The sequence below is a fragment of the Rattus norvegicus genome, chromosome 2 (assembly GCF_036323735.1).
Source record: "Rattus norvegicus strain BN/NHsdMcwi chromosome 2, GRCr8, whole genome shotgun sequence".
Lineage (NCBI taxonomy): Eukaryota > Metazoa > Chordata > Mammalia > Rodentia > Muridae > Rattus > Rattus norvegicus.
Window position 1 is genome coordinate 35656224 of NC_086020.1, and position 27431 is coordinate 35683654.

General features: G+C 43.7%; 1 protein-coding gene and 1 long non-coding RNA gene across 29 annotated transcripts in view; one reads left to right on the forward strand and one right to left on the reverse strand.

The window, feature by feature from the left end:
- Mast4 (microtubule associated serine/threonine kinase family member 4) overlaps nucleotides 1-27431 on the reverse strand; it is a 591901-nt gene that overhangs the window by 29034 nt on the left and 535436 nt on the right. For all 28 annotated transcript variants that reach the window (XM_063281113.1, XM_063281110.1, XM_063281115.1 and 25 more), the window contains 10 exons: nucleotides 26568-26669; nucleotides 25120-25252; nucleotides 21583-21650; nucleotides 19475-19560; nucleotides 13010-13218; nucleotides 11253-11391; nucleotides 9520-9652; nucleotides 8569-8734; nucleotides 6635-6736; nucleotides 178-300 (listed from right to left, as the gene is read on the reverse strand). In XM_063281113.1, the coding sequence (XP_063137183.1) occupies nucleotides 178-300; nucleotides 6635-6736; nucleotides 8569-8734; nucleotides 9520-9652; nucleotides 11253-11391; nucleotides 13010-13218; nucleotides 19475-19560; nucleotides 21583-21650; nucleotides 25120-25252; nucleotides 26568-26669 (1261 nt within the window). The remainder of the gene's footprint in view (nucleotides 1-177; nucleotides 301-6634; nucleotides 6737-8568; nucleotides 8735-9519; nucleotides 9653-11252; nucleotides 11392-13009; nucleotides 13219-19474; nucleotides 19561-21582; nucleotides 21651-25119; nucleotides 25253-26567; nucleotides 26670-27431) is intronic.
- LOC120101075 (uncharacterized) overlaps nucleotides 1-27431 on the forward strand; it is a 33460-nt gene that overhangs the window by 5128 nt on the left and 901 nt on the right. The window contains exon 3 of the long non-coding RNA XR_010063725.1: nucleotides 212-24668. This is a non-coding gene — a long non-coding RNA (uncharacterized LOC120101075). The remainder of the gene's footprint in view (nucleotides 1-211; nucleotides 24669-27431) is intronic.

Here is a 27431-nt window from a genome sequence, read left to right on the forward strand (position 1 = left end):
AGGTTTGGGAACAGTCTGGGTTACTCAGAGAGGACGACACTGAGTACCTGGGGCAGAACAACATGCAGCTTCCTACAGTTTGTAGGCATGGGATGGGGAAGTGCTAACTTGGAGATGAACTCTCTCTTCTTTTTTAAAATCTGGGAAAGGCCAAAGGATGTCAGATAATGCACATACTATCAAAATAACTTGTGTCATCCTCCGATTCCAGTTGGGGAATAAATTCCGCCTTCTGTCTCAGCAAACTGTTCCAGTCTAAGGAGCGGAAGAAGCGATGCTGCTTCACTTCGTAGGCACCACCTGGACGGGGAGAGAAGCGAAGCTGAGAGGCTGAGCCACCCTCTGCACAAAGGAAGCCCCAGCCTTACAAACGACTCAAGATAATTTATTTGCAGAGAACTGACAAAAAGTGGTGAGTCCATGCTTCCCCCCTACCTTCTACAATCAAAACTTGAAGAAGAAGAAAAAAAACTCCTATAGTTTATCAGCAGGAAATCTGATTTTGCTAACAGCAGTTGCTATAGCACAGATTTTTCTCTGTTAATTTTTCTACAACTTCTTCCATTTTTCAAAGGTTAATGACAGGGCCACTTAAAATCACATTATACTGAACCTGGGGACATGGACGCATGTTGGCCCAAAAGCAGACTCGCTCATTACAAACCCTGAAGATCCTAACAAGGTACAAAACGTGCTTACGGCGAGATTTCTTCTGGAGGGAAGGTTAATAATGATGGATTTTCCCTAAATATTACATAACGGCTACCATTCAGTTTTATCAGGTCGCTCATTAATATAGGGAGAAATTAGATTCTGTGGTTTAGATCCTTAAGTAAGGAAACCGCACATTGGTTAGACAGATTTATAATTCCTCTAACAGAAATCAGTCGTGGGGGCTAAGGTTGAGGCTTCTGTTTGCCAGACAATTGTAGTGACACAGTTTGGCGAAAGGTTTTTTTATTTAATGAGTTTAAACAGTTTTAAGTTTGCAGGGCAAGAAGTGTATTCATAACACCCCATTGAAAGAGAAGGAAGTCACTTGGTAAGAGCAGGTTGGGGGGTGGGGTTTACCCCAGCACACCCACTATAGGTAACAAAGACAGGAGACTGAAAAGGCATCAGGAAGAAAGATTTCTCAAAAGACCAACACAGAGGTTTAATCTGCCTCTCTGTCAAGCTTTCTTTTGGGGTGGGTGTGGGTGTGGCGATCTAGCTGCTTCTCTCTGTGACTGTCAGCCATGCCTCCCATCCTGTCTTCTGTGGGTACAAAAGGGACAGGATGAGAAAGGGAAGGGAGATGGAGGATAGGCTGGGATTGTGGCTGGGGCAGGAATGTTCTCTGTGCCCACGGGATGCCTCTAGCACAGGACACGTTCCAGGTGTTCTAAAAACATGAGAACGGCAGAGAAAAGTGGGGTGTATCACCCCATGAGGGGATTGGTTTGTACAAAGCACAAGGGTGAGAATATTTTATTTTTTTATCCTTTTCTTTGTTTTGCTGTTGTTATTTTTGTTGTTGTTACTATTGTTTTTTTTTTTCAAGGCAGACTTTCTCTGCATAGCCCTGGCTGTCCTAGAACTCAGAGATCTACCTGCCTCTGCCTTCCAAGTGCTGAGATTAAAGGCGTGTGCTACTAAGGCTCAGCAAAGATGAGAATCAAGATTCTGTGCAGGTGATTCCAAACTGAACAACTACAGTACCAGTGGTTTCTCTGCTATGATCTGTGGTCCAATTCTGGGCTGGTGTTGAGGTAGACAGACAGACACAGACAGACAGACAGACAGACAGACAGACAGACAGACAGACAGACAGACAGAGAAAATGCATGGAAAAGAACAACCCTCAACCCCCGGCTTCTGGTTTATGTTTCTTACTGAGAGTCAAGAATTTCCATTCTAATGGCAAAATCCAAACTTCTCTTAAAGACTGTCTGCAAAGAAAAATACTTCCTTTGCTAGATAAAGCCCACAAAAGAAAAAGAAAAAGTGTTATAGCAACTAACAAATCATGTGTAAGGCCAAAACGCACGCCTTACACGTTTGCACCCTATGATTTGAACCTACTGTACCTCTCTCTCATCACTAAGTCTGAAGAATGCATCCTTGTAATTTTATCTATAAAAGGTAATTCTTACAGAAAAATAAGCAAGCCGACTCATGGTTTTAAAGCTTTACTTAATCTTCAGATCTGGTTATAAATTATAGCCTTTGAGCATGTAACTTGCGAGAGCCACAAAAGCACACAGCTATTGTTAGGACACGTGTCTCTTTCTAAAAGGTTGCAGGCTGGTTTTGCCTTTGAGAAGGCACAGCCCTTTCCTCAGTGAACCCCAGCTTTGCTCTATGTTATCTTCTCCTGAAACTGTTTGCTGCCGTGCAAATGGGGATGCTATTTCCATCTGAGTGCCGGGATCCCGTAGGAACTCCTTAGGAGACATCTTGCCCTGACAGTTCGGTATTCTATGCTTAGGTATGGTGCTTGTCTAAATAACTGAAAATACCCCTCCATAGGATTGGCGTCATCAACTCCAGTTTTAAATGGGGAGACTCAAGAGAAGCAACAGAGCTCGATGGCCTGGGATCCTCCACACAAGAATAAGGTGGCCACACATAGGTCTGTCTTTAGAAAATGCAGGCACGGATGCACTGCCATGGTCTCACCTCTACCCATGAGATCCTATGCTTTAGTATCCTTTTGCTTCATTGTTTCTCAGCATCAGTCTGAGATAGACCCACTGTTGCCCAGGCTGGGTATCTAAGCCAGTTGGCAAATCTATTCTATTGGCGCCCTACCCCCACATCCCATTTCAGCTCTGTGCATTTTGCTTCTCTTTTTGCTCCCAATAAACGTCCTCTTAAACTCCTCTCAGAGTCATTTTCTTCTAGCAATTCTTTTATTTGGAGGAGCAAAACACAAAGGCCAAAAGGGATTGCACACTTCCCCGTTCCACCCCCTTGCCATTGTGGTGGCACTGAGATCCAACGCCAAGCCCCAATGAATGGCCCATTTCTGATTAGCCCAGCCATGGCTGTATTACCACAGTGACTAATGCAGCTTCTGCTGCTTGTGGGACCCTATCACTGACACTGCTATGAAACTCTGGCCGTTTATACCCAGAGAAGCAATTTCTCTAAGGTCAGTGACACTTCCATCCTCTCCCATCTGTGGACCTCAAGCAGATGAGAACTTTGCCTTCGTCCTGTGGATGATGACAAGTGAGTCTCCCCCAGTGAGACACCGCCACGGAAGACGTAGCTCGTGTCCCTTAATGGACTTTTGTGCCTTACTTGGAAGAAAGTATCAGTAGGCTCTGCTTCTCATGTACTCGTGGAGAGGAGAGGAAGAAAAGATTTACAAATAAATGGGGGAGACGGCCTGTGGGCTAAACTACTGGTAAAAATGTAGGTGACTGTGTAGGTAAAAGTGTAGGTGACTATAGGTGTATTGTGAACTGTGTGCAGGTCGTGCATGTACAGAGAGCTCCCATTGCTAGAAGGAGTAGAATGAAGGAAGAATTTGCCTTCATCCCCCAGGGTGTGGCTGGTCCCATGTAGTAGATCTCCTTATGAACATTATTGCATTTAGTCCCCACAATAATCCCAAGATGTCCAATGTGCCCATTTTTATACACTAGGAAATTGAGGATGATGACGACAAAGAGCCCTAAGAGCTCACAGCTGAATTGGCAGACATATCTTAACAGCTCGAAGGTCGGCAAGCCTGGCTTGCCACTGACTCTCCAAGTTCAAGAACACACACACACACACACACACACACACACACACACACACACACACACACAGAGTGCAAGTATAGCACAAGGTCCTACACTGCAAGCTCTAGTTTGGAACTCCCTTGAGTTCCTCTCCTTTCCTGGAAGCTTCTTAAACATTCATTATGCTCTTTACAGCCTTTCACCCCCCTTCTTTCTCAGCCTCTCTAGTCTCTCAGGCAAATGTGCATTTACACGTTTTCACGGTGCATTATTTTGCCCGCTAAATATGCGTTGAACACAAGATGCTGTCACTGGAAGCGGCATGGCGGGCCTGCAGGATCCACAGTGTCATTCTGGAGGCCCTACTGGGACCCATCACATTGGCCCTGCCGGTTTGGCAATCACTTCTTGGCTGTTCTAAGAGCTTGAGTGAGACCTTTAAATGTCTCTTTTGGGTTTCTCCTAGGGAATTTGCTCTTACAGCTGTCAGAGACTGACAGTAGCAGTCAACGAGAAAATGTGCAGAGAAGTGGCTTGCGGCTTATGATACATACATAGGGACCTGCTGCCTAGAGCATCTATCTTGTCTTGTTAAGTCAAGCCTAATCAAAGATGCTAGCATTCTTAGAGAAGGGGGAGGGTAGCATATCAAGTGGAAAAACTTCAAACTGGACCCTGGGGACTGCAGGACAGGGGGCTTTTGAGCTTCTGTCAGAGGGGGTGTGCCCATTCAGATGCATTTTTCAGTCAGATCATGGAAGCCCTCCTTCTGGGTCAGTTGAATGGGGAATCTAAATAGATATTTGTACTACCACAGGGCAATCTGGAAAAGCAGCTGTTTCTCATATTTGGCATAACCCAGTCAAAATATTTCCTTAAGAGTCTGCCCCCTGCACAGTCTTTACGCCATTCCTTTGACAGACACTCTTATCTCTTGAACCACAATGAGGATCTATCTGACCGCAGGTCACAAAAGACAAGAAATAACAAGTTTGTTTGACAGTTCAGACAAGTGGAAAAGCAGATAGGGTGGGAAGAAATATACTCGTCAAGGAGTACAGTAGCCTCCAAGGTAGCAACACCACCAACCATGCCATGGCCCTTACGAAAGGAAGGGTTGAGGTTCAAGGTGAAGGTTATTTATAGTACCAGAAGCACCAAACTTGGTTCTAAGACTTGTTTCAGGTGGCCTCCTCATGTCTCACAACAATACTTTGAGGTAGAATGACTTAAGAAAGCCTACTCATACAAGCAAGCTTTAGACGCTGGCCATCTGACCCTGTTGTGCCCTTTACCTAGATTTCTGAAGCTTTCCAAGTTAAAGGCACACTCATTCACTGAAAAGGGCAGTAAAGAACGTGGAGCTCAGTTCAATTGTTAATTCCTAGGTAGGTCAGTCCAGATTTAAGCCTTCCTGGATTTCATAACATCGAGTCTGCACAATTTCTGTGTGGAGGACTAAGTGGTCCATACTTAGTCCCTGTGGGCTATACAGTTTGTCCTGACTACCCAACTCTGTTGTAGCATGAACACAGCCACCGATGATGTGTCTTATGAAAAGATACTGTTGTGTGTTTCTGCTTCAAAAAACTTTACTTATAAAAACAGGAAACTGGACAGATTGGGTCTATAGACCATAGTTTTACTGACCCCTGGTTTAATGTATTATCATGAGCTCCAGTGTAATATGGTAGTCTTTTTTTTTTTTTTTTTTAAACGAAATAGGATTTCATGTAGCCCAGGTTGGCCCTGTATACACTCTTTAACCAAGGGTGATCTTGATCTCTGGATCCTTTTGCCACTATGTCTCAAGCAATGTGATTATACGCTTGTGCCACTGGGCCTGGCCTTCAGCAGTCCACATGTGAACAAGGACAGATCCCTGTATCAAATAATTGTCATGGGAAAAATGGGGGAGAAAATGGTCGCCCTCGTCTTTACTGATGTTTCCATTATAATGGAATAGAACTTCAGAACAAATGACCACAGCAAGCCAACAATTTTCACCAGTAAAACCACTAATTACCAGCTAGAGTCTATGCAATTGCATTTAACATTTTTGTCTTGCTAAAACAGATTCACCTAGGCAAACCTAAGAGAAGTCTAAAGTGTGTCTATCCACAACACAGGAAAGAAAAGGAAGCACGTGCCTGCTGGCTGTAAAACTAGAGGGAGAAAACTATCTGCAGGAAACAAACAGACTATCGAGTTTATCTTCAAAGGCAATGGTTAATTCCCTTTCTTGGGCCGCGGTGCTGATCACCAAGATAGGAGAGCCTGCCTCAGCCTCAGGCCCTCATTCCTAGTAATCAGTTGGAGCACTGATAACCTATTTCAAAGGCTGTGGATAGAAGCCTGCTGGGTTAAATCCTCATGGAATGTATATTAAAAATACAACCAAAAAGAGCTCTTCGTATCTTCTTTTCCGTTACCAATTATTTACGATGCACATTCTTCAAAACAGAAGACTGGTACATACCCTGGAGATACATTTATTGAACTAAATTAAGAGTTTTGCCTTTGCAAAACAAAAACAATACTACCCATCCGAGTGGTTGTGCTGTTCTAAATCACACAGACACACAGACACACACACAGACACACACACAGACACACACACACACACACACACACACACACTCTCTCTCTCTCTCACACATACACCCTCACACATACACACTCTCTCTCTCTCTCTCTCTCTCTCTCTCTCTCTCTCTCACACACACACACACACACACACGCACACGCACACACACACACACACCCCAACCAAATAATATTGCTATAATGTGCTGTAGCCATGTCCTACATCAACCAACAGATGTTGCCTACACAGAAAACATTAGCAGACGCTTCACATTGCTCCAGAGGACATTATTTCTTGCACATTGGCAGAAGCAGCGCGCATGCTCTCTGACCTGTTCCCAGCCTCTCCAGCGGATTCTGCCTGAGGAGCAAGGTAATCAGGTCCTGAGCATCTGGAGGAGGGGCCTCATCCTTCTCAGGCCAGTTGATTTCATCTAGAAGGAAGAGAAAATGTTCACAGCTTTATTGCTCAAAGGGCGGTCTAGTCCCCTACAGTCTGGACATCCCCTGGGGGGACTGTTAGAAATGGAGGACCATGGGCCCCATCCCGGAAACACAGAGACAAACCCTACATTTAAGGTCTTCAGTTGACTTCTATGTGGTCAAGTTTGAACAGTGTTCTCTTACAGGGCATGGACAACACTGGTTTCATCAAGGTCTATTTCAAGAGACCGTGCCTTTCATTCACTTTTTTTTTTTTCATCAACATAACAAGCAGTGCCTCCTGGTTATTAGAAGGGTTTAATATAACAGAACCGAATGCTTTGTGCCAGGTGCGTCCCCACTGGGGACCATGTAAGATTTTCTTATTAGCCTCAACTGAGAGTTTGGTCATGCCTGCTCAGTTCTTTAGCTCTAAGGGGTAAAAGGTTATTTTACAAAAAGTAATTATTTCTAGAGACAAAGGTAAAGTCCAAAATGTTAAGGCCTAAGAAGAGAAGAAAAAAAAAAAAAAGAAAACGAAAGGAAACCACGGTAATGGGAGTACTTAAATCTGTCAGAGATATTAAACCATGTTCTTGCTGTGAAGGAGTTTGCCTGGAGATAGGTGTGTACATGCTCGTGCCTATGGAAATGCAATAAAAACATGAGTTATTTTGGTGTGCGCCTGCCTCTAGCTTCCTCTGCTGCAGTTTAAATCTGATTTGGAAAATAAAACATGAATATGCATCAGAGCCGTGAGGCATCGAGAACAAAGCCAGCATTTGCTGCTTGTGTTAATTAAACAGTTGATTCCCTGTGCCATTCAGGCCCCGGTCTGTCAGAAAACAGCCTAGTTATAAATCCATAAACAGCTCAGATATTATATAAAGGGCTTTTACACTGCAGGCGATTCAACAAATCTACTTTGTTAAAGTTTACAAATATGCCCGGCTCGCAGAGCCAACGCCAGAAAATAAGAGTACGGTTAAGGGCTCTTCGTGAACACAATGGATTTTCCCTACTTCCATTGCCGGCTGGCATAAGCGCAGAACAGGTTGGGACCAGAGGTGGCTGATGGGGTTACATCAGTGGGGCCTGACAAACGTTTCAGGTAGAGAGGCCTTTTCTGTCATCTCTGCATTGGGAAAATTTACAAAATCAGCAGGGAGGGGAACAGTGGCCCCTATTTAATTATCATTTAGGTGTGCCACATGCTACACGACAGTAGTTAGGGTCAGCTCGCAGGTTAAGATCTAAAGGTTATTGAATTTTAAATGAAAGACGAACAGCTGCTGTAGAAATAACATCACACACCACCACTACCAATGAAAGCATTAACAGCCTGCGAATCCCACTCACAGCCTTGCCAATCTCATTATTTATTATTTGGTAGACATTTGTTTTAGGGGCTATTACATTTTTGTTAATTTCTTCATTGTGCCATTAGCCGTTTTTCCCCCCATTTATAAAAATGTTCCCCACATTAACCTTTTCTTCCCTGGTGCAACTTTCCTATTATGAAAATGAAGGACAGTTAACAGGGAAAGCATTTGTAAATCCCACACCAATTTCTTTAAAAAAAAAAAATAGCAGACAATGAAAGCTGGACACACTGCCAGCCCACTTCCAAATTTCATGTTAACAAACCTTCCTCGGATCCATTTCAATACACATCACTCTCGTGGGAAAGCATGAACCAGTTGTACACTATGAGAAGTGAGTTCTTTTAATTTGTTGGCTCCAATGGCTGACCAGAGGTTAACATTTTAGTGACACCCAACAGATTTACACTGAGTAGCTGTTTCCCAGTAGTGGCTTAAAGATAACTCTTGATGATATTTACCACTGATGACTTGTCCAAATAGCTCTTCTGGAGTGTCCCCAAAGAAAGGCACACACCCAACGAGAAACTCATAGAGGATGATGCCCATGGCCCACCAGTCCACGGGTTTCCCGTAGCCCTGTCTCAGAATCACCTCGGGGGCAATGTATTCAGGTGTGCCACAGACCTAAAATGAAATCGCTGTATTAGAATAGCTGGAGTATTAGACGTGAATTAAAGTGAACAAGAAGACCAGACAATTATACTGCCTCGAATAACCCTGCTTACCTACTAGGGAACACATGGGCAGAGACCTTGAGAGCAGAAGTTACTATGACAAACAATTCAAAATATCCATTATGCCGAGTCTCCAATTGCAAACCTAACCTGGGTATAGCTTTATACGACACTAAAAAGTGTTTTCATGTTGAAAAATAATAGTTCGTGCTTAATCTGTCACTATTAGAGGTGCTCAATGGTTTATACGACCAAGCTGATTCTCCCTATGGTTATATCAGGAAGGTGTGGCAGCTGAGACGGGTTTACCTTAAGTAACTTCATGATGAACAGATTGTGGGCAATGGTAATGAGGCATGCTTAGAAGGAAATGGGCCATGGCTTGGATTCTAGCAGCTGAGATTGCGCAATGCATCATGAGTTTCACGAGTACTCTATTGAGACCCCCCGAATTCCTTACCAAAACAGTTTTCCATTTGTCTCCCTCACCCTCTCACTCGAGTGCAATTAGACCATTCGTCTTGCTAATAGACCTTAATGCTAGGGGAGGAATGTAGAGGGATCGGACGGTTCAGGGGAGCCCGGGGAGATAAATGGAAGCAGTTTGCACTTTATTAAATGCAAGGCTTATACAGACATCCAAACGCCAGCACTAATGTGGGGCTGGCCTACACAGGTGCATTCCGAGTTCACAGGCTTCGGGGAGATTTCTTTCTCTCCACAGGCAGAGCTTACCTGTTTATCTAAGAACTCTCGAGCATCCTTCTCAATATGACCTTCGTAGAGATTGGTAGTCATGCTCATCAACCCCACCTTCGACAAGCCAAAGTCAGTCAGCTTTATGTGCCCCATGGAGGTGACCAACAGGCTAGGAGACAGAAGGACAAAGGGCACGGCAATCACTTGGAAGCAGATTCTGTTGTTTTAGGTCTCCCTCTTTCCCTCTTCAGTTTGTAAAACATCAACTCTATTGCGAAAGGAAGCCTGGTAGGGGAGGAATCACGCAAAGGAGTGGAAATGCTGGCATCCGACTGCCGAGCCTGATTGAGAAGTCAGGGCCAGAGCTACGTCATTTGTGCAACACTTTAAGAAACTCTAAAATCTTAAGTACGGAACTCTGATTCCTTTCTGTTTTTATGTTTCTTTCAGTCTACGGACATTGACTGTGCCTGATCTCAGATATATTTTTAAAGCTATATGTACACGTCTGTGAATGGGGGTGGTGGTGCATGTGCACACATGGATGAGGGTGCCCGTGGAGTCCAGAAAAGTGCACAAGAGTCCATGAAGCTGGAGAGAGAGGTAGATGTGAGACACCTAACTGTGGGTGCTGAGACCAAACTCAAGCCTTCTGCAACAGCAGTACTCAACCACTGAGCCATCTTCCAAGACACCTCTTTCCATTTTTTCAGAATAAGAAAACAGAGAAGAAATGAGCCAAGAGTCCTATGGCATTCATCAGGAACTCAGGTAAGGAATCTGCTTGTGATTAAAACAAGACGTAGATAAAAGAACCTGGATGGAAAAACCTAGTTTTTCATATTTTCACTCCCAGCTTTGAATTGAATTTCAGCTTATTAAACACAAAGCTTGGACTTGCTATAATGCAAAAATACATGTGAATATATTAAAATATTTCATTGTTAGTAAAAAAAATACCATTATATAAGTTAATAGGTTAAAGCAATAGAGGATTTTAGGGAAGCTACTGGAAGGAGGACCAGGCTGCAGGAGGTACACGCCTTTAAGAATCCCAGCACTCAGGAGGCAGAGGCAGGTGGATCTCTTGAGTTCTAGGACAGACAGGGCTACACAGAGAAACCCTGTCTCCAAGAGGCAAGCAAGCAGACAAAGCTACTAGAAGGAATTATGCCAAAATTCTGATAGTTGTATACGAAATTGTTCTTTCCTTTCCCCAAGTCTCCCTGAATGTCTGATGAGCATAGTCTTAGTTTTGTCACACGCTTTTCAACACGCTTAGCAGCGTCTCACGTTAGGGTAGAAAGTGTGAAATATACCACCTGTGACGTCAAAATGAATGGCTGGCCACGTGGGGAAAGTTCTATCCATATTTCAAAATTAGAGCCAGGAAGAACTCCAAAGTAACACGGGATGGTAGTATAATAAGTGAAGGAGAGAATTATATTGCATGTATTACTGTGGGAAGGCAAAGCTTATCTAAACATGATGCCAAGTACAACATGCTTCAGAAAACACCATTCTGTGTCATTATTGAAAGGTTTGTATGATAAAAGGAAATTAACTCTAGAGTCATTTCCCCTATTTCTCCTAAACTCTCACTGCAAGCACTGTAGCCTTCCAAGAAATGTATAAAAGTTACCATTAAGTTACTATTAAAATAACTCATTTTTTTATACTGAGGACAAATTTTGAAACATGCAAATATTTAAAACATTTCACAGACAGAAGGAAATGTTCAGTATTATTTCATCAGGGCACATACTTACTTATCTGGCTTCAAGTCCCTGTGTACAATTCCGTAATTATGCAGATACTCCAAGGCCAAGACCGTCTCTGCGAAATACATCCTGGCCATATCAACTGGAAGAGGCCCCATGTTTTTCATGAGGGTCGCACAGTCCCCCCCTGTAAAGCACAGGAAACAAATTTAGTCGGGACGGCATCCAGCAGGATTACTGAAAAGCGAGCGGTGCAGATCACAGAACTTCAAAGCGGAGTCACACGAGTTAAGTGGAGACCGTGTTAAGTCGTCATGTTTCCAATTAAGAAGTGGAGTGAAGAGAGCAGTTTGGCTCTGAGGTGAACTGCATTCTGAAGACTCTCTACCATAATTCGGGATGGTTGTACTAATTTATCATGCATCAGTATAAAACACAGATGCTAGAATTGGAGGGCAGAGGTGGAGTCCTACTGTCTCTGAGCAGCCGGGAGCTCTTGGGTAAACGAATCTGGTGGTCTTGGTTACTTCATGGCAATATAGGGTTAGGAATAATGTCATCCTGCATAGAGCCGTTCTCAACCGGGGATCAAAAGACCCTTTCACTGGGGCCACGTAACGGATACCCTGGATGTCAGATATTTACATTAGGATCCACAACAGTGGCAAAATTACAGCTATGAAGTAGTAACAAAGCAAGTTTATTGTTGGGGGGGGGTCACCGTAACACGAGGAACTGCACTCAAGGGTCACAACCACAGGAAGGTTGAGAACCACTACTTTATAGGATTGTTTGGGATTCGTTCTAGTAAAGGAGTGAGGCCCTAGTCTCATACGTACCAAATGTGATAGAAAGTTATAAAAACGACCAGCACGACGGTTCAGAAACAAACAGCTTGTGTGGTAGAAAGAAGAACGGGTGGAACTCGGGCTAATGGCTTGGGGTTCTATCTACCACTGACCTCCCACTAAAGCTCCCTTTCTTGGCTGCCAATCCGCTGATCTGCAAACTAGCTGTATAGTGAAGGATTCTCTCCAGACAAAGAGTCTAACCAAGACCCAGGGAAGGTGGTCTGGGCCTATGCTGAGCTAGTACTCATTGTGGTCACTTCACGTCAAGGAGTCAGGGAGATGGGAAGTCTCAGACGAGTAATGAATGAATAAGAGAGAGAGAGAGAGAGAGAGAGAGAGAGAGAGAGAGAGAGAGAGAGAAGATTACTTGGAACATTTAAGATATAAACCACAAACGGCTTAGGAGGAGGAGGCTGGGCATTGTCAGGAATGTTGGTAACCCTAGCACTCAAGAGGCTGGGGCAGGAGAATTATAAACTTTGAGACCTGCTTGGCTATAAAGGAAGACTGTTTCAAAAAGAAGGAAGAGGGAGAACAGAAGTGAAGATTGGGAAGGCTGGCTGGATCTTGCATTTCCCACCACAGGGTAACAAAGATAACGTTTAGATTCACTTTTTGAGAAGACTAAGATAACACATTTTATGATGTGTGATAAAAAGAAGTAGAGGGGGAAAAAACCCCATTCCAACTTTAATGACCAATTGAAGGGAGGTAGTTAGGATTAAATGCTATTAAAAAAGAAAACAACCTTTTCCCAAATAACACTAATTTCCCCTTTGTTATAGTAGCAGGCATTTTTACAAGCAATTATCAGTAGATAATGACTGGGAATTCGGCCATCTTGTTGCTCGCTTGGGCTCCTAGGTGGATAGAGCCATTATGTGGCACAGATGCGGCTTTGCCGATGGTATCTGGGTCCTGGCACCACACTCGCTGTGGGCAAGACAGATTTACCTTCCACGTACTCCATGACCATGCATAAGTGACGCCTCGTTTCAAAGGAGCAGTACATGCTGACCACGAAGGGGTTCTCTGCGAAAGTCAGGATATCACGTTCCACGAAGGCCTGCTGGATCTGGTTCCGAAGGATGAGGTTCTGCTTGTTGATTTTCTTCATGGCAAACCTCTGTCGGGACTCTTTGTGCCGAACAAAGTAGACTGCCCTGAAATGGAACACACGTATTGGGTTTCACAGCAAGAGAGAAGGTAAGGATGCTCGGAGGATACACAGACCATGTACGTCCTGTGCTTTCTGAGTGCCTTACAGCTTGGGTTAAGTTGCCACAGCTGTGCTGGTGACTTAGCAATATCCCGTCCCAAACCCGAATTGACTTAAAAAAAAAAACCCAAAAACTTCTTAATAAAGATTATACATAAAGCATCCGGTTTGCCTTTGCTGACCCAAAGAGGGGGCAGCCGTCCCCAGAGTGAGTTATTTCCCAAGAACTGGCTGATGTTTTCAGTTTTGCCACAAACAAAACAAAACCCGATATATAAATCAGAACCGGGAAGAATTAACAAAATGACATACGGATCGCCAGCGACATCTTTTCTAGCATTAGACATATGTTAGGCACGTTTTTCTGGACTGACTAAAGCAGTAATTTTCTAAATGATACCCTTGGGATCTGCAAAGAGGACCAGGGCTTCTTAGAGTCCCTGGTTTCCAATTGAGAGTAATTACTTCCCATGGAATCTCCAGATAAATGAGAGGCTTGCATGAGGATATATGAGACTGTTCTGCAACAAAGGGTAGCATATTTCCTCTCTGCAGACTGCACAGGCACCACCCTCTCTGAGCTCCAGCAGCAAATGCATTTCCCAACGTAACAGGTGAGGAGGCACTGAGGGGCAAGCCAAGGAGATGCATGTCTGCTCCCCTCATATCCTGGTCAACCTATGAACTTTACAGAATAAAATGACTGGTCTAGGCCACATTCAGTCTCTGCTATGGCCTTGCCCAGATCCTCTCTGGTGAAAAACAGTGAACTCCCTAAGGACTGGGATGACATGGAGAAAGGGGTGCTTAGAAAGGCAGGAGTCCTAAAATCCCTAATAGGACATGAACAACGATGGCCCCCTTCCTTCCAAGTCAGTCCATTTGTTGTTTTCGTGGAGGGACAGGTTTGAGCTTCCAAGAAGGCAATGATCAAATGATGTAATACCTTAAAGGGCCACTAAACATGTATATTAAGTATTTGCATGTATAAATATGTGTGACAGGTTGTGCATGCTGCCCTGAAACCAAAGGCCTTGATTAAATACAGAATAACTAATTTAAAACGCCACTGATCATGGTACACACACACACACACACACACACACACACACACACACACACACACACACAATTGGTATACCTTCTAAAACAAGGAGCTATGTGAACTTAGATTTGTTTCCTACTAGTTTGCTCAGTAACGTCTAATGAATGGCTGGCCACAAGGCAGGCTGGGACATTCTGTTCCCTGCTAAACCAATAGTTCAGGACATATACTGATTAAGTCTCAGTATAGTCAACTCTGATTTAACCCCTTATTAACATTTTCACAGAAGGGGTCAACTAGGGCTTGCTTTTCCTTTCTGACCTGAGTTTATCTTGTCACCCTGTCCCCCACTTGTCTTGGTTTCACAGTGTCACACATTTGTACTCTTCTATCATCTTTGGCTTTGCTCACTTCCCGTTCCCTCTCCTCCTCTATTTGCTTTTCTGGATTTTTGCTCACCATATGGTACAAAGGAAGGTCTCTTGATGGCACCCCTCAAAACAACTCACCGAGCAGCATAGTCGTTTGATTCTCACCATAAAACAAAAAGCACACGAGAGGTAGCCAGTTGGACATCTCATGCATGCTAAGTTAGGGGTCTTCTGTAGAGGTCTCACCTCAATGCTGGGCTCCTACAGGCTGCGCTTGTTCCTACACCTGCTCTGTTGGTTACACCCGGTAGCAACAATAACTAATTCAGGTGCATGGGACGAAGCTAGAGGGTCAGACATCCGCCATCATCCTTGGTTAGATAGCTAATATAAAAAATTAGCTAATTCAAATAAATAATTAAACCAGTTGTTATGATTTGAATGTCAAATGGCTGACACAGAATCACCTGGTCCCCAGAAGGTGGTGGTGTCAGAGGAGGTTGTGGAGCCTTTAGAAAGACCTAGCTGGGAGGAAAAGAGGTTGGCCAGGGATGTAGGGGTGTGGTCTCTGCTCCCTGGTTTCAGCCACAGGTAACACGTGTGCTGCAAACTGCCACTGACTGGAAGGAGATCCAGCTGTGATGGACAGAGACTCAGGGACTGAAACAAATCCTTCCACCCTTAGATGAGCTTCTCCTGTACTTGATCATAGTAAACAGAAAAATGAAATCTCACTGGGACAATGAGAAGTTCTATTGCTAAGTGTTCTGGAAGGTGTTCTAGATGCAGAGGAGTAAGTAAAATTCCAGTTGGTTTTAGCAGGGGTGAACGTTCCAAAAGCTGTCAAGACATTTAGAGGCCCACATTCAGACTGCTTCAAGTTTCAGCTTCACCTTTAACCTTGGGAAACAGAAACCAGGCACTTTAAGAATGGCTCACGTCAACTGTCTTCAAAGGAACTAAAGACAATATACATATATGGGTAAAACTTAAATGTTTACTGCACACGTTTTCCTAACTTCTTCTTATCACCAATTTTTAAATTAACTAATCAGCTAGTGCATATTTTTATATCGGGTAAAAAAGCTTTTATTGTGTTTTCCCTTTTTTCAGAACCACTGCTTAGGATAAAATAAAAAGTCTTTATATACTGAAAGCTGTTTCTATCATGATGGAGGCCAGAGGTGAAGCTATTCACAAAGAAGTACAGAAAATTAACTTGGCCAACCCCCAAATATAAGATAGACACGTAGGTAAACAATCGTCATTAAAATGGACTTCTGAAATGGGAGATATAGTTTTAAATAAAATTAGGAACTCAAGACATTAACATGAAAATGCCATCTCTTTATAACTGCTTGTCTCTTCTTAAAGACAACTGAATTATAACACACCTTCCAGTTTTCCCTTCAGTACTGCACATTAATAAGTTCAGTGCTGAGGACCTTTAGACCCATATTCCGAATGCCATACTCCAACTATCACAAGATGGATACTTTGATTTTCAACCAAGAGTTGATTAAACTGCTGGAGTAGATAAGGTACCTAATTGGGATCTACCGTTGTTGAGTGCTTTGTGGGCGGCGTGGGGAGGAGGCTTGTCGGTCATTTCTACAACATTGAACACTGAACGTAGAGCCTTGAACATTTGGGGCAAGTGATCTAACATCGGGCTATATCCTCTGCTTCTAGTTTACTTTATGTTCTTAGTTTCTGGTATTTGTTTTGTTTTGGGGGTATTGTTTAGTTTTGTTTTACGAGAAAGGGTTTCCCCATGTAGCCCTGGATGTCTTGGAACTCTCTTATATACCAGGTTGGTTTTGAACTCAAGAGATCCTTCCTGCCTCTGCTCCTGAGTGCTGGGATTAAAGGCGTGAGCCACCAACACCTGACTCGAGCGTTATTCATAATGCTAAAACTTATTTAGTAATAACTGTATCTACCACATGCATCTTCCCCTATATGGTGATGTTTTAGTTCAACATCCATTAGCAGAGAGCAAGGCATTGGGAAAGAGACCCAGAGTAGGAACAAAAATCAGAGGCAGAGGGACTGAAGGACAGCTAGCTCTACCGAATGAACTATGAATGTCCTAACAGCCCAACACTGCCTTGTCTGCTTATGTTCCCAACTCGTCGTTTTTCTGGTCCCAAGAATGGGAAATGATATGATAGAAAGGGAGACTCTTGCCCACCAGGAGCCAGGCATCTCTCTGACCGTTCATGATAAAAAGAAGTCAGGCCCAGGAGGGGATGCTGAAGCCCAGTGAGTACTGTCCCACGGGAAGCATGATCCTAATGTGTATGAAATCCCGAGACTCTGAGAGCCCAGTGCACAAATGTGAGCCAGCAGATCTGTAAGTGGGAGTCGGCGGTGGGGAGTAGGTGACCGCAGCTAATGTGCAAATGGGTGTGTGTCAGCTAACCCTCAAGGGCCTCACTAGCAAATGTCTCTGGGCCCTTGAGACATGAGAGAACAGTGTGTATAAAGGTCAAAAAGCAAAGTACAATGAGGGGGAGATGTTGCAACTTTTGTTCTAATTCTGAGTCAATATTTTTAGCGTGTAATAAGAGAATCGGGAGTTCAAAGCTAAATCTATATGGGAAATATGGAGCGAGCCCGAACTACTGAGGACTCCATTTTGACCCACCCAATCCAATGAGGGGAAAAAAATCTCTTTAAAACCTCTTTGAGGCTATGGCTTAAGAGTCCAATCAATGTTCAACAGCAGAAGTTAGGTCTTTATTTCTCAATCGGGATAAGAGAAAGTTATAATCAAAGGAAACTTGTAGGGAATTGAGTACTCTGCCTGGTACCAGCTCTGTGTACCTGAGAACTGACTCCATAGACAAGTAGAAAAGGTATCAGCGACCACCTCAGGCTCTTAAGCAAAGAACACAGACAAGGAGGCCAACACAGTGCTGGATTCACGAGCTTCAGTCTCCTCAGAGTACTATGTTAGTATAAAGAGAAATTTCACTTTCACCTGGAGACCAGTACACACTTACCAAGCCAGCATTATCAATGTACGGTCAGCAAGCACAAGAGACTTGTCTCACTGCGTGTTTCTAATGAGAGGTTTGGTTCCCAGCACCAACAGCGTTTGGGGAGACAGAGTCTGTGTGTCTTCGAGCCACTGACGTAAGTAGCGACCCCCGTTACGCAGATACCAAGGACAGTGGGAATAGTCCAGATCCTTTGCCCTGCTAAAGGTCTGTTTGTTCAGCTAAGCCTGAAGACAGCATCACGGCTGGTTGAATGGACAGAGATAGCTCCATTCCAATTTTAAATTAAAAATAATTCGGATAGGAAGGAAATCTGTCAGAAATGTAATGAGATATTACTTCTGAGGAGAAGAGGGGGAAATGGTTCTGGCTGATCAGCAGAGGCTCCGACAGGCAGCTCGTGAGCCCACTAATGACTTGGCCTGTATCCTGGGTGTTTACTAATTCACAGCTTGTTTAACTTCTTGTATATTCCCAACCGTTCCCCAAAGTGTGATAGACCCCATCTACTACACAGTGCTTTAATTGCACTACAAATGAGTTTACTCAACCAATTAGAACTCCAAATACTGCTAAGATACAGGCCCAAGATTTACACAAGTGTTGCTTCCTAGACTGTCTCCTTCTGGAATCATTCCGCCGCTGAGAAAGAACCGAGAAATGCTCCGGCCCCGTGTCTGTGAGATCAACCCGCTGGCTCCTTTCTACGGAGAATGTGTGAGGTCATATCCGGAAGGACAAATGGCCACGAAACAAGCAGTAAAACGCAGATAAAGGGCACACACAATTGCAGAGTGGAAAATTTTCAATGAAAAAAGAAAAACGCTCATATTGCCAAAAGATAACATCTAAGAGCATGCATGGGCTGCATCAAGAAACATGTCATTTGACATGATCCTGAAAGCTAGTGAGGCATAGAGAGGGCTCACGAATATTTAGGTTCTTTGCTAAGTTAATGGCATGGAAAATATTAGAGGTGAAAAAAAAAAAAAAAAAAAACCAGGAAGAAGAAACATCCCTTGTGGCGTAACAAAAAAATCACTGTCTCCTCTGCTCCTGCGTGGAGAAGTGGATCTCGGGGATGAGTTATTGCTCTCTGTGTACGTGCAAATAGAATTAATACTATTCTTGGGCTACCTACAATGCATTAGGTCACAGTGTGCCTGTTTAATCTGTCCTCCCACCCTATTTACTGGTAACTCGCAATTTACTATTTACAGCTTACTACTGTCGCTACTTAGACCTTGGGAAAGACACTGTGTCATAGAAATGGATCGAGGAATTCGACAAGAGAAAAAAGTCAGAGGTTCCCAGCACAAAGAAATAATGTTTAAAGAAACGAAAACGCCATGACATCACTGTTACACACTTATTGAAATATTACTGTTACAAGATACTGAAGTGTACAGTGTATGTGTGCAGGTTACAAAAGTGTATGCAGATGTCAACAGAAAGAACACCCCTCCCCCCAAAAAAACCCAGTGGCGACACAAACCTCTAATCCTAGCACTCAATGGGTAGAAACAGGAGGATCAGGAATTCAAGGTTTTCCTTGGCTACATAGTAAGTTCAAGTACAGCCTGGACTACATGAGACACTGTCTGAACATTTTTGAGAAAAGAAAACCCATTTTATCCGTTATAAAAAGACATTAGTAATAGAAAAGGAAAGAAAAGTGACGAGAATTTAGTGCCCACTAGAATCCTGAAATCCACTCTTTGAAGACATTGGTATGAATCTAGAAATATAACTCTCTCCCTTCAGGAATGAAATACTCACCCATACGCCCCATTGCTGATCAATTTAATCGTCTCAAAATCGCTCTCTCGGGGTTTCCTTCGAAGTCTCAGGGAAGTATTTGAGCTCTGGGGAACGGAATGTGAAAGTTAAAACACAGTTCAGACTTGGAGGAAATTACCGTAATGTGCTGTCTAACTCGCCGAGGCGCGGTGTTCCGGCTTAGCGAGCCTGGGATCAGCTGCAAGGAACCTCTTTGCCTCATCGGCAGTGAGCTGTATCTCCGTCAGCTGTATTTAAGCCCGTGTTGCCAAGAGAAGATGTGTGAAGGTTTTGGAAACGTAGCTTCATCCTGGTCCTACATTTTAATACTTCAGTCTAAAATACCAAACCCCCCTTCTGCTTTCAGTTAGAAACAAAAGCAGGCCCGGACAGCTGTCACCAGCGTTGGGGGGTGGGGGGTGGGGGGTGGCGGTGTGTATGGCCTCTCCATTCCTGACTAGACCGTATCTTTTTCACACTGTGGCACTCTATGGATGGTAGGTGACAAATTTCTTAGGTGTGGAATGCCTGCCTGTGTTAACCTCTATATCAGAAATTTTACTACATCTTAAATACCGAAAGTCTAAATTTCGGCTCTCTGGAAAGTTTAGCTCAAAGAGCAGGAACAATCCACCTCACCGCTCTGATTAGTAATGTCTCATGCCCTGTTCACCTCAGCTGCTCTACGACTGTCACAGGGACCCCGATTCTCTATCATTTTAGAGGACCCTGTGGTGCTGAGGTGTGCACAAGTCTCTCCACCCCAGCCTTCTACTCATCGTTGGAAGGCTTGCAAACCAGTTCCTTACCTTCTTCTCTGCTTAGGTTCCTTCTTTGTCTTAACATCTCTACTCGGGAACACAGCCATTCCCCAGCCTCAGAGCTACTTGACCTCCTCAATTCAAGCAGCCGCCTGTCTCTTACATGTCCCATTGACCTCTGGCCCATGGCACCTGAATCTTAGCATTACTTCCATGGCTTCATCTCTGGAAACAAGTTAAGCCAGGGACCTCGTGATCACTCTACACAGGCCCTCCTCACACTAACTCTTTTGTCCTACCACTGATGAAGTCACCCAGACCTCCACCAGGGTCTCTCCCTCCGAGAGCCTCAATAGTCCAGACTATAATCACTAGCTTGGCGGTTCTCCTTAGATATTTTGAAGGAATCGCAGTTACACCACAACCACATAATGATATTGTCATGGCATCTGTCAGTTAGCACTTAATGTTGGGATACTTTCCTAGCCACTGTGGATGGAATATCTCCAGATGGAGAAACCGAGGCTCAGAGAACCCCCTCCCCTGACTGGTAGGCAAGAGGTGGAGTTCATTTTCAAATGCAGGCAATCTGGACCTAGAGTTCTCAAACCCCAGACTATAAAACACGTTTTACTTTCCTGGCCACTTGGATTCATCCTGGCTTCTCTAATGATGCTCACTTCATAGGAGAATGGCCCCCGTCAGCAAGGCCTTTCACCAGTGCCACGCAAGCTGCCTCTTTATCGATTTCCCTATCTGTCTCTGTATCACATGCACTTTCCAGCCATGACTCTGGCCAGGTCATCTCCCGGTCTACTCCCTCCTCCCTCGGACTCACTCTCCCACTCAGCTGCTATCTGCTACCCTTAAAAAGAAGGCCGCCTGACAGACACGAGCCGGATCCTACTGACTGGTTTCCCCCAAGCTCTCCAGCTCAGGAGTCTTCTTGGCTTTTAGCCCTGAGATACACCTTGCAATCCAGCACATTCCTCTGTCCCCTCATGTCTTACCCATTTTTTCCCCCATTTCAACTCAATGGCCAAGCCCTTGGAAAAACCTTCTGGGATTGGTCCACTCAGAAAAGTCTATTTCTGGAGGTCTCCTGGTTCATGGTCATCTATTTGTTACTCATGCTCAGAGTTGCTATTTTGGTGCGTATGATGTTGTTTTTGTAAACTTCTGCTTCTCTTAGGAGTAAGGCACTAAAAGTGTGTGTATGCCTCGTGTCTTGCCCACAGAAAGACAATAAACATTTATGGAATGAAGTAATTAACACAGTCAAAAATCTCCGGATGCTCAGAAACAGAAACAAACACAGCGTCCTACTCCATCAGGAGCGATACTCACGCTCACGGACTCGTCTGTCTCTGGCGTCTCTGCTGTTCTACTGTCGTAATTCCCCAACTGAGCCATCTCTAAGTTGAAAACAAAAAGGGAAGAAGGAAATACTGAGGTTACACAAGAAGACAAAGCCCTAACAGAAGAGAAGTAAATTCTTGTTACTTAAAAAGAGAGAAAGAAAATTTCAGCCTACAAAAACATGCACATATTACAGCCTCAAAGGCAAAAATTGGCAGCTGGTATTCTGAACATGTACTAATGACACTCTCTCTAGATCTCCAATTTTATGACTAGCCAGAACTAGGAACATGGAACACAGGACACTGGGCCTGCGCTCCAGTGAGCAGTAGGCACTGGCTCATGCACACGGTCAAGCTCGCAAAGTCTTGGGTGAGTGACTGAGCAGCTCTGTCCACAATCCACGAAGAGAGGCAAGCCTTCCAAGGACTTGACACACAGCAAAGATGCACTGGCTACAATCTGAGAATTCTCAGTTGCAGGGACACAAAGAAAGTGCAGTTTTCCAGAGGCAGTAATGGTGGTGGGTACCAGGGGATAGAGGAGGAAAAACCCTTGGGTTATCGCTTCTTAGCTTAGGGACTATTTAACCTCAGGTTTTTGTGAAAGATGCAAACAGTATTGTGTCTTCGAGCTTTTGCGAGTATTACACACGCTAACGCATGTGCAGCTCTTAGCATATTCACTAATAAGAATTAAGTGCTCGTTAAATGTTGGCTGTTATTTATTAATCACATTGTACGGAGCAGTCAATTCTGGGCTGGATGCCACAAGCTTGACACAAACTTAAGTACTTCCCTGGTGGTCTAGTTAAAAGTGACAAAGACATCTAACGTGCAATTGCTCAGACCCTGGTTTTGGAGAGCATCACTGAGTTTAAGTAAATGAGAAAGTCTAATTTATTTAATATTCATCTTCATACTTTCTTTAAGCCTTTTGTTGTGTGTTTTGGTTTTGGAGGCAGGGTTCCTTTGTGTAGCCTTGGCTGTCCTGGAAGTAAATATCTCTGTGGAACAGGCTGGCCTGAAACTCAGAGAGCCACCAGCTTCTGCCTCCTGAATGCTAGGATTAAAGGTGTGCAACGACCACCCAGCCAGATATTTTTTTAATAAAGAATATGAAAGAATTTTCACCAAAAGCATTTTTTCCCCAAAATTGAATGTATTAACAAACAGTTAGACTTTTTGGCAATTCTGTCAGCATTTAAAATTGCTCCTTGGGCCTTTATTTTATATGCTTGTGTTCTTATATAGATACATGTTCAGGGGTAGTGAGATTATTCATAACTTAGAGAAAGCAAAACCACACTGAGGTGAAAATGGATAAATTCCAGATTCTGAAGTAGCAGTGGCACTAACTTCTCCCCTTTAGATGCTGGTGAAATTCTAGAATAAAACTGTGCTTAGAGCAAAGACTTTCTTGGTGTCACAGAAATGATTCGGGCCTATAGTAGGACCAGCATCTTAGACACAGAGACTTGGACAAACTCAAGTGCACTGGGCTTGAGGAGCTCTCAAGAACTGAGACACTAGTAGATACTATGTAGCAAAAACAGCCCTAGACATTTCTATTTGAGAAGCAGGTATTGTGCAGTCCCATCACAAAGCTTATGTCTATTTTTACTTACTTAATTTTATGGAGACAAAAGTGACTTTTGCCCAGTCAAAGTCACAACCCAGCCTAAAAGTCTGTCCTACATACCAAAGGACAGACATAGATTTGTCCATTTTGATGTAAACAAGAAAACAAAGGAAAAGTATCTCAAGGGTTTGTAATCAAATTACCTGGAGAAATCATTTTAAGTATTAAAAAATATATTGAGAGACTGTTCTCAGAACGACTCAAGAAAGCTATTAGGAGTCAAGATGCATTCCTAGTGATTCATTTACACTATTCAACTCCAATGTGTCCAAGATCACTACTGTTTTGTTTTGTTCTTCAAATCTATTCAGATATAGGAGAGGGCATCACATTATTCATGTGTCAGAGTTCTGTCTACAGTGACACTTAATGCCAGAAGAAAGCTGCACAGAGCTCACTGGTTGACAAGACCCAGGCTGACGCAGCCTTAACCATATCGGCGTGAAGAGTCACTCTAACATGTTTTGACAGCCTCCCCTCTCCAATTATTTTCATAAAAAAACAAAACAAAACAAAACAAAAAACCAAATTAAAAGAGCGTTCTGTTTTAAATAGAATTTCAGCTAAATAACTATTATCTAGGAAATCCATATTATTTGTAAGCAGTAGGTAGTAATGGGATGGAACCAAGTGTCGGCTTTTGAGGCAGGGAGCTAAGCCATCATTTTGTAATGCCTGAAGAGATTTTTTAAAACTCATCTAAATACCATTAAACATCTGCCCTTTTTATTTCATTGATTTAAACCATTTCTGAAGACTCGAGATTCAAAAAGGTAAAGACGGTAATTTAAAAGCCACGGGAGAAAATCTCTCCCCGGGGAGCTTTTCAGAGGCGCAGTCACCAGCCTCTGTATGTGAGGAATCTGTTGTGGTGCCGCTTTCAGTACAGTATAAATTCATCTGGCATTATCTCCCGGTAATGCATGCATCATTTCACTAGGAGCAAAGATACGATGTCCGCAAGAGCAAACCACGCGGGGAGGATGAGGAAACGGGGGGCACGGGATGCAGGAAGCAGCTTCCTAGCTTAGGACAGAAGAAAAAAAAATCTCTTCACATCAACATTTACCTCCATCACAAACAACTGAACAGGGTAAACACTGCCTGCAAATTCAATTTAATGAACCAGGAAGATGATCTGGAACGAGGGACCCCCATGATAGTTCATGAGTCTTTTGGGGTGGTGCGTAGACTAAGTGCTGTATATAACAGTATTGAACAGAGAAGCAGAAAAGGACGGGAGGGGATACCAATATTAGATCTTTATTTATTTATTTTTGGGAAGAAGGACTATAGGATATTTCTGTATTCAATAGAATCATATCTTTCATCATGGGGATCAACCACGTACCCCTCTTACAAGCTCTGAAGGAAGCACCCCTCTTCACACCCGGCTCCCTTTCGAGTGTGACTACTTTTCAAGCTTGCTTGAGGTAAGCTGGGAAGGTACCTGTGAGTGCCGCACTCGATCTAAAGTCTAGCTCTAGCTGTGTTCCTCCTAAATTAAACTCAAACGTCAATTTTAAATGAACGACGACTTCTAGCGATGCTTTGAAAATTAGAAGTGCTCTCCGGAGTCCCCCCCACTGAGGGAGGATGGAATCTAAGTGCTCCTGGGGACATTGAGTACTGTCAACATCTGGAAGTCTCTAGTCCAGCAAGGCTAGCCCTATTCTCTAGCTGACACACGACGGGTCATGCTCACTGCCTCCTCTGTATTCAACCATGGCCATTTCTTTCTGATGCTAACTGGCCTCCACCGAAAGGGGGGGCTCTTCAGAGAGATACCCAACATGGGAAGCGTAAAGGTTGACCATGATGTTCTTCCAGATGCCCACGGTCAGAGGATCAGAGCGAGTGAAGGGCAAACCGACCAGCACTCACCTTCCAAAGGGTCCTTATTGAGTCCCAGCTGGCTGATGATGTACCGGGGAATGTCACTTTTGATCCCTTGCCCTTCTTTAGCATGGCCTTCTGCAGCTTCCAATAGGTAATAAAATTCTTCGGGATCAAATTCCTGGCAGATGACGGGCACAGATTAATAGTTCTCTGAGTCAAAAAAAGATCTGAGGTTCTAGTACATAAACCTCACTCGCAACGAGGCTGACACAGTTTGAAGTTTGTATATGAAGAGAGGACGTAAATGCCTTTACACAGTATAGGATTCTCACTTCATATCTGAAGCCTATTCATACTCCAAGGTCAAGCATGTATACAACTGGTAACCTGAAGGTCAGGACTACTTCCCGTTTCTCTGTAATGTAACTTCCAAGGTAATGTGTTCTATTAAAGACCAGGACCCAACTGGAAGACAAAGGGTTTACTGTTGTGGGTTTTTTTTATTTGTTTGTTTTTGGTTTTTTGACTTGAGGTCTCAGCGTGGTGCCTAGACCAGCCTCAGATTCCTCAATATAAGAACATTCCACCCGAGTCTTCTGAGTAACAGAGAATACTGAGGCATGCGCCACCATGCCCGGCTTGGCTGGCTCCCTGAGATCTCCCCCTACTCCGTCTAGCCAAGCACTCTGTGTGTCTATGGGGCTATGAATATTTCCATTTCATAAAACATTATGAGTGTTAATTAAAGGAGGGATAAAACCAAAGCACCTGCGACCGGACACGCTGCGAGCGATGCTCACGTCACACATGGACAGACATTAGTAGTCAACAGGAGCCGAAAGTGAATTTTTGTAGTGTACTCACAGCCCCTTAAAGACTAGGCTCGAAAACATCAGATTTGTCTATGGTCTTGACTGAATTCTCAAAGGATTATAACACCAAAAAAAATCTTGAAGGAAGAAAATGGTCACTGGCCAAAAATGATACAAACATGAAAGGTAGCTCGTGGCCAAGAAAACCTCATCCCTCCAGATCTGGGTGATGCCTTGCTCTCAGGCGGGTAGCCAGCTAGTGCTTATTTCCAACACATTTTAAAAACAATACTTAGAGCCACAGGTCACCATACTCGTGGCTTCCTCCGGTCTGAATCTTAGCAACTACTCGAGAAACACGAGGCCGAGTAAGCATTTTAAACTAGCCATGGCACGAGGTTATCCACTGAAAGAGGGCCAAGCATATTATTCCATGATCATCCTTCAAGTCTGACCAGAAGGCAGCTTAATAACAGCGCCTACCCCAGAATTCCTCCTCAAAATCAGAGGAGACGGGCCACATCTGGATGCTACCCTAAGTGATTACACGCTGTGCGGTCCCTCCTGACTCTCTCTGTGTAGCACCCGTGGTTGAAGTTTAGTGAAATTGGAGCCATCCTAACGGCCGCGACTTCCCACAGTTAACAATGGATAACGTAGGCACATCTGAAGGCAACTTACCAAGCACTCCAATAACCGTGCCGGGCGGGCAATGACAATTAGGATCTTTCGGACTAGCTGCTTAATAAACGCCAGTTCTCCACTTTCAGAGCGATCATGAGCCTGTGGAAAAGCAATGAGCAGAAAGATGCTAGAGAGGGCTCCACCAAGCGGAGAAGGAAAATCGGCAAGGCATGCTAATTAGCCAATTTAAATAAAAAAAATCAGAAATTAAGTGACTTAGAAAACACTCTTAATAGGCGTTATCTCTAACGTAAACGCACACTATCAGACATGTACAAAATAGCCTTATTAGCTAACACTTAATCGTAAAACTTTGATTTATGATGTTTCAGAAATCAAATGTAAGGATAAGGACTGCTAATACGAGCCATGAATGAATGAGACATTAAATTTATGATCCACCGAGAACAGGGTGCCAGCACTGGCAGCGGAACAAGCGCTTAGCCCTGGCTGGTGGAACATTTTAGACGCTCGTGGCTAACGTAGAATGGGCTGTCTTTCTTAATCCAACATACTTGGGAAATGCAGTTCACACACATAGTATGATGAGCCTGCAAGGTAGCTTTTTTACCACATGTGAGATGTCTACACATGTGTCATACAAAAGTTGACTGGCATGTTGTTCATATTCAGCCACACACGTAGACTCAACAACGCCCACTGGATGAATAACACCCAGACACTTAGCTTAGCAAAACTGAACTGGATTAAGCACTCAAGAAATTTTATTTTGCCTGAGCGCACTAAATATCCCAACGGCAGAGCTTACCTTGTTAATAGACACTGGCATTTTAAATATTTTCTTGAATAAATCTGGCAGTACAATATTAGAGCTGGCACAGGATAAAGTCTGAATGGAAA